This window comes from Astyanax mexicanus, chromosome 20 (assembly GCF_023375975.1).
Source record: "Astyanax mexicanus isolate ESR-SI-001 chromosome 20, AstMex3_surface, whole genome shotgun sequence".
NCBI lineage: Eukaryota > Metazoa > Chordata > Actinopteri > Characiformes > Acestrorhamphidae > Astyanax > Astyanax mexicanus.
In genome coordinates this window covers 31,080,810-31,094,229 of record NC_064427.1, presented here as the reverse complement: position 1 = coordinate 31,094,229, position 13,420 = coordinate 31,080,810, and the positions used below count along the sequence as shown (strand labels likewise).

The 13,420-nt window shown below is 37.4% G+C and overlaps 1 protein-coding gene across 2 annotated transcripts in view; it reads left to right on the top strand.

Annotated features, from left to right (window-relative positions):
• Positions 1–468: 468 nt before the first annotated feature.
• Positions 469–13,420, top strand: part of ltn1 (listerin E3 ubiquitin protein ligase 1) — a 29,236-nt gene continuing 16,284 nt past the window's right edge. Inside the window, exons 1-10 of one of the 2 annotated variants that reach the window (XM_007241494.4) lie at positions 469–685; positions 2,852–3,058; positions 5,307–5,405; positions 6,636–6,866; positions 7,644–7,696; positions 7,861–8,041; positions 8,912–9,085; positions 9,805–9,995; positions 10,168–10,315; positions 11,399–12,154. In XM_007241494.4, the coding sequence (XP_007241556.3) occupies positions 644–685; positions 2,852–3,058; positions 5,307–5,405; positions 6,636–6,866; positions 7,644–7,696; positions 7,861–8,041; positions 8,912–9,085; positions 9,805–9,995; positions 10,168–10,315; positions 11,399–12,154 (2,082 nt within the window). In that variant the 5' untranslated portion in view covers positions 469–643. The remainder of the gene's footprint in view (positions 686–2,851; positions 3,059–5,306; positions 5,406–6,635; positions 6,867–7,643; positions 7,697–7,860; positions 8,042–8,911; positions 9,086–9,804; positions 9,996–10,167; positions 10,316–11,398; positions 12,155–13,420) is intronic. The other variant, XM_007241493.4, reaches the window with a different exon arrangement.

Here is a 13,420-nt window from a genome sequence, read left to right as displayed (position 1 = left end):
CCAGTGAATACCACCAGCTACTTTGAACAAAACTAGCATTGTGAGCATTGGCTAAAAGTCCTGTATTTGGGAAAGCTGAGGATAAACGGAGGTGGGCTATTCGATAAAAAGTTTGTACTTATTATCCTGTTTCACCACACCCCAAGTGCATTTCACACTGGATTTCTCCTTCAACAGTCAGTATTTAAAAGTCTTAAAGAGTTAAAAAGAATTTTATCTGGAGAAATTTAAAAACTTTTAAGTTAATCTGCAGTGCTGAAACATTGGATATTGCTCTGTGTTGAGAAAGCAAATTGTAGGCCCAATCCCATTTCTAACCTCTAGCCCTTGTTTTCGAGTAAAAGTGTGAAAGCTTCCCCTTACGAATGGAGAAAACCCTTTAAGAACCTGTAGGCGACTCTGCTGATCATTTTTAATATGAAAATTAATAGACATTTATTAAACTCTAATTTTGCTCAAATGATCCATAGGAACCCATTCATTTTGCGCTCACTCGGGAGCGCACCCTGCCGGTCTTTTCTCGAGTGGGCGTTCTCTGTATTAGACTGTCTGTGGCCCTTATGTCACTGACGGGCGACGGTGGTAAAGTGTAGGGAAGTGAGTGGCGCTGGGAAAGAGGAGAGAAACCGGGGAGTTTATCAACATGGGAGGCAAAAATAAACAGAGGACGAAGGGGAATGTTCGGGTAAGAGGGGCTGAGGGGTTGTTGGTTTGTGGGAGCTGTGTGTTTACTGTTACAGCGGGGTAGTTAGCAGGTTAGCTTTTAGGCTAGTTCAGTTTAACTCACTAAAGAGGACTGACTAAACTCACTAAAACACACTGTACTATAACGTTACATGTAACCATACAGTGTTTTATCACATGTGAATAAAAGTAATTTGTGTTGTTGAATAGTTATATAGCTAGTTATAATAAAACCAGGGTCAGTTGGTCACAAGTCTTGTCAAAGCCTTAGCTACGTCACGTAACTTATAGTAGATAACAAACCTACTGCACTTAATTCTGTACTTTAAAATCTTTACTTCAATCTTTACTTTATTTTTCATATAAAAATAAAATATATGTAACTTTAATCAGGTCAACAGTTTCAGAATGTTATTAAGAACATTAGCACAACTATCAGCTAGTGTGCACAAAGTTAGTTTCGCCAGTGTCTTATTCAGATTTTCGGGTCCACCTTAAAAAGTCGTACCACATTATGAAAAAAATAACTATTAGACTTGGCATTTAAAACATATTTAAGCAATAAAAAATGAGAGGGAGTGCTATAACGTGTAATATTGGCACTGCTGTGTAGGGGTGGGCGATATGGCTCTAAAATAATATCACGATATTTCAGGGTATTTTTGCGCCTGGCAATATTGCCATATACCTGGCAATATAGGAAAACAGAAAAATAATTCATTAATTTCAGGAATATAGTATAACAGTATAACAGTATAATCATAACGTGGCAAAATAAATAATATAGCATAAAATAATATAATGAAGCAAAAAATATTGCAGAATATTTTCATGCATATAAACTGCAAACAAAAAGTATAAACTAAAACCATTATGCAATAAATACACTTAAAGCTTCGCAGTTAGTAATGGACTACTTTTAAGACCATCACTATTATCACGATATGTATTTTTAATATCATGATATTTCTGTGTCACCATATATTGTATACGATATAATATTGCCCACCCCTACTGCTGTGCTGCGGTTGTACATCAGCACAGCAGTGCCAATATTACATGTTATAGCACAATCCTTGAGTGAATTATTGTGATTATACCACATTTCCATTATCACTCGGTTTGGTTATTAACTCTGTGAGTTTACATAGTTTTAATGCTGCTCTGTTTGGGATATCCTCCAGATATTTCACCCCCACCACTACTGCACCTTGTTTCTGTCTCATGTACGTCTATTTGTGTCCCTGCTGTATTGTACACATAGTGTCTCCCATTCTCTTTTATTATATCTATTATCTGTATTTGCTGTAAAATTTGGGAAGGAGAGTAACGTAATTTCAATTCTCTGTATATCCTGTACATATGCACTATTGACAATAAAACTACTTGACTTGACTTGACTGTTTGTAGCTGTGCTGTAGCTGTAAGCACTGCATCGTTGTTAGGTTACCTGTATGAGGCGGAGTAATACATGGAGAGCTTCAGTTACAGTGCATTACTGGCTGATAATGTCACTCATAAAATGCCTCTCAGCCAATCACATTGCAGGGTTGGAACTGGCTGTGGTATTATGAAGAATAAACTGCCTGTTCTGCTTATTTCTAGTTGCCCTAACTCCAGATTATTCAATAATCTGTTGAAGTTGACACCACTCTATAAAAAGAGAACCATTACAATGTGGATAACCTAAAGAACAAGGAATATTACCGTGCCTTTTTTGTACACTTTTTTTTTTAAATGAATCTGGGTCCGACCCTCCCCTGAATTCTGTTCTCTCTGGAGCTTGGGCAGAATCTAAACTCTAAATCCTGCTTACAGAGAACACTGATAGACCTACTGAGAACAAAGAGAGACCAGTCTGGATGCTGTATGTGTCACATTGTCACATCTGTCATTCGCTTGATAATTAAAAATAAATAAATAAATAAATAAATGTAATGAGCGACCCGATATACGATACGATATTCAGTGTCCTGAGTTCCAGGATGTTCTATGTGATTTGTGGGTGTCAGGGAGACGCTATCAACAGGATAGCTAGTCGCTGGAGAAATGGGATGTCTTTAACATTGTATGTTTAAATAGAATATGTATTTTACAAGAGTATAGCTAACACTAACTAACACCTTTTTTTCTTTCCCTGTACATCTCTATATCCCTCTTTTTATAGCCATCCAGCAGTGGCAGAGCAGCTGAATTACTGGCCCGGGAAAGTGGGGTTGTGCCTGGGTTTGTTGGATTTGGGATTTCTACATCCAATGAGCCAGGTTATGTGCCTGCTATCCATGGAGCTGAAGAAATAGACAACATGGTAGATGCAGACTTTCGCTTGGTTTTGAGGAAGCTGTCTAAGAGGGATGCAGTCACAAAACTGAAGGTGATGTCTTCTTTTTCTTTCTTTTTCTTTAAATTCACTCACTGGCATGCAAAAATTTGGCGCACTGCTAACTGCACTATGCACCAGTGTGGGAGGTCTGCATAACCTTTAGGTACCTGAGCAAAAAATTCTAATTGTTGTATAATGATGCTATAAATGATTACAAAGTGCCTGTACTCATTGTGACTGTAAAATTGAAGATGAAACATGATTTTCTTTTTAACATTTTAATGAATATTAGTGTATTCTTTTTTTCATTCATTCATTTTGTAAAAAGCTCCATGCAACAGTAGTTTGGGCATCCCAAGTTATTTGCGCTTTCAGGCCTTAATTAACTTGTTCTGGTTAGGGTTATAGCTTTTTCACGGTCATTATTAGAAAAGCAAATTGTAGGCCCAATCCCGTTTCTAACCTCTAGCCCTTTTTTCGAGTGATGTGTGAAATCTTCCCTTTACGAATGGAGACAACTCTTTAAGAACCTGTAGGCGACTCTGCTGAGCTGATTTGGTAGCTGCGGAGGCCACAGTTAGTCTTCAAAAAGGGGGCAGGTGTTACATTAATTAATTATTACTGACTAAAACTCAAAAAAATATCTAGCTAGCCAGATAGATGTACTACTAACTCTTTTTATGCTGGTTAAGTAGAAAATGGTCATTAAAACATTGAAACTACACCTTATACTATGGTAATACAGTGGTTACCGTATCATATCGGTTTTAACAAGGTAACAAAAATACTTATTCTTTAATTACTTGTGCTGCCATCTTGCCAGTGATTTCTCACAGCCCTCAGTTTGGAGTATGCCTTTGAAAAGCCCTATCACTTCCCCCTCAAGCCTAACAAGAATTGGGACAACTTCCCCCTAGCCATGATCACGCAAAACAGTGGGGTAGGGCTAAGGGGCTAAATGGGATTGGGCCTTAATCTTTACAAACACTCCTTAAGCTGCGTCCCAGAATTGACCAAACTTGTATTCATTTAAAGCTCAACTTGGTAGGATTGAGATTTTGTGCTTGCGGGCTCCCCCTACAGTTGCAGAGTGTAATAAATGTTTCAGGCCGATTTTAGTTTCTCTTTCTCGTTTTCTGGCTTTCACAGACATATTCAGTCTCTTTCCAGCTTCTGCCAGAGTGTCTGTATGTTGTCTGTTTGTAAAGAATGAACCAGTAGTCCTTGTAGAACTGTTAGAACTAAAGGTCGGAAAGCAGCTTGCAGTTCTCGCGAGCGTTGGTCGCGGCCGCCTCGGAAAACTTACAGAGTCTGGTTTGAGCTCAGAGAAGCTCCAACACAGACAAGAGAGCACCACTATTCCTCCTATTACACCTCAATTCAGCGCTGCAGTGAGTTTCAAGCTGTAATTTTACTACTTTAAAAAGATAAAAAATTAAGGAAATCCTACCTAGTGGGGCTTTAAGCAGCTGCATAACCCTCTGTACTTTAAAATAATTGAGACACACAAACAATGCTATAAGATATAAATCTTATCTAAACAAGCCTAATACATTTTGGAATGAAGTCCTATTGGATGTTCAAGCTAAAATATAACATTTTGATTGCAATACAGAAAAGTATGCCTTGAAAAATAGATATATAATTAGATGGAAAGAACACCATGGTTAATGTTTTGTGCCCTAAACATACCTCAAAATCAGCAATATACTACCTCAACAGGTATAAGGTGATGGTTTTCCAAGGCCCTCGCAATCTTTTTTTTAATCTAGAATATATCTAAATATTTTACAACAGTAAATGACCTTACAGCAGAGACGGTAAAACAAACACCAAAATGTTGAGGTTTTCCCCTCTGATCTGCAAACACGCTCAGATATACTGTCACACCCGTAATGGAAGTTATTGACTGCTGTTTCATTGTCTTCTGCTTGCATATGCATATAATCTATAACTCATTCTTTGATATAGATCCCAGTCAGGTACTGTGCTTGTGAGGAGCTTTTCTTACGTTAAGTTGCATGGTTAATGAATAACATTAAGATAATTGTTTTCAAAGTCCTTAGAGAAAAATGAGTCATTCTTTCTATATGTAGTAATCTGAAATGAAAAGACCTATGCCCATTAAAAGGGGCTTATTAAGTAATGTTCCCAGCATGAACAATGAGAAAAACTGTAGCCCTGGACCTAAATGGGCTAATTTAACCTTTACTCATAACTTTATTCATACCTTTTTTCATATGTGAAACTGTTCATGTTTTAAAAAGGTCAGATTTGATAAAATGATTTGTTCTTTTAGGCGGTACAAGAATTCGGCGCTATGTGTCAAGAGCGGGAATCAGACGTAGTAAAAGGTGTTCTTCCCTACTGGCCACGTATCTACTGCAAAATATCAGTGGTAAGAGTTAGATACATATTTATTATGTTTCTGTGCTTTAATGTAAATAATCTTATGGGTTTAAGATCAAGTGTCTTTTGTGTCCGCAGCATAGTAGTTTAGTGTTTTTTATTTATTTTCGCAATGCTGCCTGAATAAATGTTATACTCCTTTTAAATTGTTAAATAACACAACTATATTCTATACTACATTCTGAAGGTTTTAAAGTTTTTTTTTTAATAATTTAGGCATTTCCTTTATTCATTTAACTGTTTAAAAAGCTATATAAAAATGTCAAATAGTTTGAAGAACTCCAAGAACTTCCAAGCATCTCTTTAAGAAACCTTTGTCATCAGTGACATCACAACCTTCGTAATATTTTATATTTTAAAGGGATTGAAGACACTTCTGCTTGATGTTCAGCAATTAATAATATTATTTAACTTAATATTTCTCATATTGTTGCCATACATAGCAAAAGTAAAGGTTTGAGCTGTTGTAAAATATATAATTCAAATATTTAAAATAGAGCCAAAATTTATGTTGAGACTGATGAATTTCTAAAGTATTTGAAAGCACTTTGTAGATTTATGTCAATCAACAATTTGTGGTCTTAGATCCTCTGAAAGCTCTTTTTGGGATGGCATGAGCCACATACATGTATCCTTTTTGTTCAGAGCAAAATTGAAAGGTTTGAGTCATTTTGTTTAGTTAAATTAGCTCTAGTCTACACCTCCAAACTAGCAATACTCAAGGTATGTTAACACTTAGCTTTTATGAGGTTATTGACACATGAGGTTCACATATTTTATTTTTCTTTCTTTATTTCGTGTTTTCTTGCTGTATGATGTTATGTTTAAAATACATACACAATTGTGACCGATAAACTGACTAGTCTTTCGCCATTTTATTATCTGGAGTTAAATACCTAATGCTTCAATTTTATTTTTAAAACCACACGTTATCAAATTACAATATTTGCAAAAATAGTAGGATTGATACATGCATGACAGGAAATATAAACTAATTAAACAGGGAAAATATGGAGTCTTCTAAATAGACCAAATATTCACAAGATTTAAAAGTCACTTTACTTTTTTTAACCATATAGGGTCTAAAAGGCACAATTTTCTGATAATGACCCCTTTCTTAAGATGCCACAGTAGTCAAATATGTATTTCTTTTGTTCACATTTACTTTTGACCCACTGCTCATTTACAATGTGTAACTGTCACATTCATATTTCATTAGGATCACGACCGCCGTGTTCGAGAGGCCACACAGCAGGCGTTCGAGCAGCTGATTCTGAAAGTCAAGCGAAACCTCGCCCCCTACCTGAAAGGTATAATGGGCCACTGGCTCATAGCTCAGTGTGACACATATTCCCCTGCTGCCTCTGCTGCGAGCGTCGCCTTCCAGGCTGCATTTCCTCTCAACAAACAGCCAGAGGCTCTCAGCTTCTGCAGAGATGAAGTGTTGACTGTAAGTCACTTTTGTTATTAAACTCTTAAGGAATAAACTCACACTTCCTTATAGCAAGTGATGGATTGCTCTAACAATGCTCCAGCCCAGCACCGTACACTGACATGCCACAAGTCTTTGGACAGAAACTATGATAGTACTGTGTCCCAGCTAAAGAAGCTACAAGACAATGCACTGACCTGTACTGGGATGTGCATGTGGCTCCTCCCAGAATCATTACCGCTTACTGTGCTGTCCACTGTGAATGGTAATGCTTTCTATGATATTACTGTATATAGCTTGATACGTGATACACTGTGGATTCAGAAATTTGTAGTTCAAGCACAACGTCAGAAATAAAGTGTGCTATCCACTTGCTTCAACTCGAATAATTAACATTTGTCTTGCCATGAGCAACCTCAATCACAAGATAGCACCTCACAACTTATACAGTTATGGGCAATACCAAGCCTTCTTCCTGAGATAAAACTTCAAATTCGATTTACATACTGCAGTCTCATGACTTTTGACATGTTGTGTGTAACTAACATCGCTGTCGCACAAAAAACATGCATTTTAATTTATTATGTTTTTTTTCCTTTTTTGATGTTATTTGAATCTGGCAGTTTTTTTAACAATAGATTTTTTTTTTGTTCTGACTTCCATTAAAAGTTTTAAAGGATGTTGCATTCTCTTATAAATTTGCCATTTTTAATATGTACATTAAATACATGAATAAGTGAAATAAAACAAGTTAAAAAATGTCATTAAATTATACATACAACTTGTGTTTTTCAGGTTCTCCAAGACAATCTTCTGAAAGAAACAGCTGATACTCTCAGCGACCCACAGTGAGTGTCTCTTGGTGGATGTAAAGTTGCTCATTAAAGTGCCATCTGATTCTGTCTCGCAGTTCATTGTTTCTCTGTAATGGTACAATGTTGTACTATTATTGTTTCATTGTAATTTGTGTTCCTGGTTCACTTTTCTGTGTGTGTTTGTTGTATACCTGCAGGAGTGTTACAGAGGAAGAGCGAGAAGCAAAATATGTGCGTCTGCTCACCAGCTCCCTGCTGGCACTGAAGAGACTGCTGACGGCATTACCTCAGACAGATCGGGAGGCTGTGGGCGAAAGGCTTGCTAATGTTATCTCACAGAAGAAATTCTGGAAGTACAGCAAACATAAAACTCCACAGGTGAGCTGGATATCTGCTCTAAACAACCAGTTGTTTTTTCTTAATTGCATTTTTGAGCAATACCAAACTGTTCACAGGTTCTGTAAACTTGGATGGCAATTATACAGTGGCAAGAAATGTGTTTTGGGTCATTGTCCTGTTGCATCACGAGTTTTAGCAGCGATACAGACACTCTCAAACTCTTATTCTGTATAATTGTTTGACACACTGGGGAGTTCACCTTCCCCTTAATGATTGTAAGCCAGGCCCAGATCACAACATTCCCTCCACTACACTTTATGGTAGGGATGATGTTTTGCCAGGTGTAATGCAGCAATAGTTTAATGTTATTGTCATCTGTCAAATGCAAAACATGTAGCCAGTACTAGTGTAGAGTTTCAGTATGCACCATATATTGATTAAGCGTTTTCATGGCGATGAGCACATATGCAATAGTTACATCGCAGGATGTGCGATGTAACCTAAGGCAGTTAAATCAAACACGTCATGTTGCAGTGTTTTGATTCTTGACACAAGAAGTAAATACACAGAGTTGTAATTTTCTAAGTGAACAGCGCTGTCTCTGTGTCTGTGTGAGTGACAGGCTGCTGCCTGAGAAGCACAAGGGGGAGGGGGAGCAGGTGTAAACATGAGGTAACCGCATGGCCTCCACATGGCTGGGTGTGTGCTTCTAAACACAGCAGCCGACAGCCTGTCAAAAGCTGTGCACCTCAGTTTTGCGCAGATATTTCTAGTTACAGACGAAATTGCGCTTTAATCTTAGAAAACTGCTCTTTTTTTAACTTTTAAAGGTCGTTTAAATCGAACACCTAATTAAAAAGACCTGTGTCTGTTGAGTTCCTGAACTGTAAATTCTGCTCTGTGTTTCAGGTCAGAGGGGCATTCTTCGAGGCGGTAGCTGCTCTATGTGAACTTACACCTCATCTTATTCAAGCTGAAGCAGCACAAGCTTGTACTACTGTACTCCTCAGCATTGATGACTCTGACCCTGTGGTCTTGCCACCACTGTGGGAGGCTGTATTGCACATTCTGTCCAGCGTAGAGGTTAGTTTATTTCTTCATGAACCTGTGTGACTGATATTTTACAGTTTAAAGGTAGAGCTGAAGCATGTCCTATGTGAAAACTACTAGCTGCCATAGACTTAAACATGTGCAGTAAATGTTTATACTTGTAAATCTTATCTGCTGATAAACCTTTACAGGCACTGTTGGCATTTGACATCTCTTGTAATTTTTAATGGCAATTACAATATTTATAATACTTATCATATCATGCAGCACTTTGCATAGGCAGTCTATTGAAATTTGAATGCATTTAAACACTGGTATCTTAAGGTAAAAGTGCTACATAATAAAATTTCTACGAAAAAAAAGTGATTCTTTGCTTTAATGTGGGGAAATTACAATATGTGTACTGGTGTGGTAGTGTAATATTACAGGATTTAAAGTTGTACAACAGTCATTCTGTCTGCTTTTACTATTACAAGTCAGTGGAGTGTTGCAATGATTCTGACAGTGTTATATCAAGATAAAAAGGCTATGTAATGTTGTTTTAAAGTGAGAAAATGTCCAAACTGTCTTCAACTCTTCTCCTCTTAAACACTATGTTCTATGCTTACTGTATATTATTAAAATATTTCACTTTAATTGCATTACTAGTGTTTGTTCGTATGCTTGGGTGCTGTTGGGTCACTTGTCAAATCCTTAATGTAAGTTGATGTAAGTAAGGGAATTATTCATTATCACTTTGCATTATCTTACAGGACTGTTGGAAGCATGTAAATGCAAAGAAAGGGGTACTCCCCAAGCTGTGGGTGCTGCTGAAGGAGGGGGGGCGTGGCCTGGCTACTTCACTACACCCCAACTTGCTCCCCTTCATCAGCCAACTGCCGGGAGAGGTCACCGATCCTAAACTGGACTTCTGTAGAACATTCTTCTCTTCCACCATACAAGGGTAATGTAGTTGCATCATTACCCAACAAAACTTTTGAGCTGAATAAATTTAAATAGATAAAATTGTTAAATATGAAAATCTAAAAATATTTCTTTCTAAGGCCTGTGTTGAGTATTGAATTAAAGGTTGATATTTACAAACATCTTGTCATTTTTATTTTTATTTTCTCCAGGTTGTCCAGTGAGCGTGCAGTAGCCAGCCCCTCAGAGTGTGCAGCCATCGTTTTTGCTATCATGGAGTGCCTGCGTTTTCTTCTAATACAAAATGCTGGAGAGGAGCTAGAACATCGCTCCCTACAGACTGCACTTATTACAGAGCATGTAAGTGAGTTTATATAATATATAATATGGGTTACGTTATGCATCTGAGATTTATCTAAAAACATTATATATACAGCTCTGAAAAAATAAGAGACCACTTAAAAATGAGTTTCTTTGATTTTTCCCAATTAAAAACCTTTGGACTGCTTATCCAAAAGCAGAGACTGGTTGAGGAGAATACACCGAAATGCATAAAAACTGTGATTAAAAACCAGGGCTATTCCACCATATATTGATTTATGAACTCGTATAAAAATGTATAAATATTGCTTTCTTTGCGGTCTGAAAGCTCTGCATCTTTTTTGTTACTTCAAATGACAATGTTTTTATTTGGAATTTGGGAGAAATGTTGTATGTAGTTTATAGAACAAAACAACAATTTTCATTTTACTCAAACATAAACCTATAAATAGCAAAATCAGAGAAACTGATTCAAAAACTGTGGTCTCTTATTTATTTTTAATTTTTTTAGAGCTGTACATTTTAAAGTTAGACAATCCCTGTAACTGAACTGAACAGGAATTAAATCATGTAAAAATTGGTTTCTTTTTTTTTCAGATCTTTTCATTAGTTAATTGCCAATTTTATTCCAAAGCATTAAAGCAGCAATATGAAAGAATTGGCATTTCTTGCTCCTAGGCTTTCCTTGCATTACATCTATATATTTAAGTACATTACACACTTACATGCATTTTCGGACAAGCTGAACATTATAGACGTGTCAAGCTCAGAGTGACAACAATATAGAAGTTGTGCAAAAGTTGGGGAGGTGTAATTTTCACTTTAAACAACCCACAAAGTGGGACAGCGTGTTACATGCATTTCTGGACAGGCTGAAAGATACAGGTCTGGCAATTAAAGTAAAATATGTGTGTATACTGATGTGGTAGGGTAATATTACAGGATTTAAAGTTCTTATCACACGCTTTATAGACACTGTATTCTCTGTTACAGTCAGTTCAGTATCACAGTGTTTCTGACACAGGTATTTTAAGATAAAAATGCTACATATTGTTGCTTTAAAGCAGAGAAATTTCCAAACTGTGCTCACCTTTTCTCCTCTTTTGAACTCTATGTTCACAGCTCCTGCCTTTGATAGACACAGCTCTAGCAAGCCCTGCTCTGCAGAGTGGCCCTCTGTTCCCACAGATCACAGAGATGCTGGTCTCGTGGGAGAAGCGTACGACTGGAAGTGAGCCCAACACCTTCCAGAGGCTCCTGGTAGATTTCTGGGATGGTCTGGGCAGGCTTTGTGTACGATATGTAGACCATGAGGAGACAGAACAGGTGGGCCTAGAGGGTGTGGCCTCTCTGCTGCAGATCATGCAGAATCCCTCTGTTCAAGGCAAGCGAAAGAAGAAGGCTGTGAAGATCTGCATTGCGGAGCAGGAGTCAAAAGGACAAGGGGAAGATCCTTCGAGCGGAACTCCAGAAACAGAGCCCTCTGAAAGGCAGGGGAAGCAAGACTCTCCCCTGAGGAGTAGCCACCTGCTGGAACTGGTATGCCAGCTGGCGGAATTGAACATGGTGTATGTGTGCGAGCGCGACTCAGAGAGGCACCTGCGCTTTCTGGCTCTACTGCTGCACGCCTTCCCAAAGCCGCAGGTGTTTCAGGTGCTGGTAAAGTCAGAAGATGGGAAGCCTGAGCTGGGACTGGCGGAAGCGGAGCTGGGCACGCTGTCTGAAAACCCGGCTGTATGCTTCCTCTTACAAAGGGTGGTGGTGTGGCTCCGGCAGGATGACAGAAAGGACACAGACTTCCTGGTGAACATGGTGTTCAGTGTTCTGCAGTGTTGCAGTTCCAAAGCCGAGCAGACTCTCGTTCTCAACCACATCACTGTAAGTCACTTCCAGTACACACTCTTCCTCAGCTGTTTCCCTTTGCTTATTTACTGGTCTGAATAATAATTACTGAAGCACTGAAAACCTGTTTAACTCTATAATGCTTTCCCTCTAGCGCTGGAACGTTTTTTCCAATTAATTCAGTTAAATAGTATTGTTGTTTTAAAAAGATTTTAAGAATATGATAATGAAGATTGTACATCTTTACATATGTAAAATGCCAGAGGGTGTCTCTTAAACATGAAATGGTAGATAGGCTTATGTTTCTGTGGCAGAGATTGTTGTATTTTTCACTTGTCTTTACCTAAAATATAAGGAGGTTATTTTTGCACATTGTTTAATATGAAAGCTGGTTGTCAGGTTGAAGGGAACAAATAGAAAAATGTAACTTTTGTTTTTGACCTTGAAAATAATCTACAAGTTGAAAAAAAAAAAAACATTTTCTTCAATTTTTTCAAAAAATCTAAATCATAACTGAGAATGGCTCATAATTTTACAGAACATTATGATTATATATTTGTACTAGGGATGCACAGTGTTTCCAGAATTACATTGGTGTCAATAATTGCTTTTTTTTGTAAGTCACCAACGTCAGCTGATTTGGCCGATATTTTAAACTACTTTAAAATATTTATTTTATGCTTGAAAAATTACCAAGCAATGCTCACCGCACTACTATAGCTGGTCATCACTCGTTTCATTAGATCTAATATTTTAAATATTAGCCTTTTACTTTAAAAAAGAGAGTTTAAAGCTGTAAGGACCAAGTTATTCTTATTTAGTCTCTGATCAGAATTTTTGTCTTACTGAGTAATGTAAGCACAAGATTATTTTGATCATTGTAGGAATAGTTATCTTTATCAGTCTTACTCAGAATTTTCACCTTATTTTAAAAAGTCACTGGTCAAGTTGTTCTGATTATGGTGTCTAATTTGGGTTGATTTAAGTCTTACTTCACTCATTTTTAGACTTTGTGATCATTTTTGCTTATGTCCCAATTCACTTTTATTTTGTCTAGTTTTAGCCAATGGATTTTTTCCAGTGCACATCAGTGTATTCCTATTTTTTACAGTATTGCCCAGCCCTACTTCCCTCAAACATTCATTTTTTTATTGGTCTATGAATTTAATTGTTAAAAATGCTAAGGTGCTCATACCCCTGTCTCAACATTGGCCCATGTTTTATTTTAAGTAAATGGCTAGACTTCTTCGTCCTAACCTAGCGGGTGCAACATAGCTAAGTATTGCATCAAATGGATCAAAC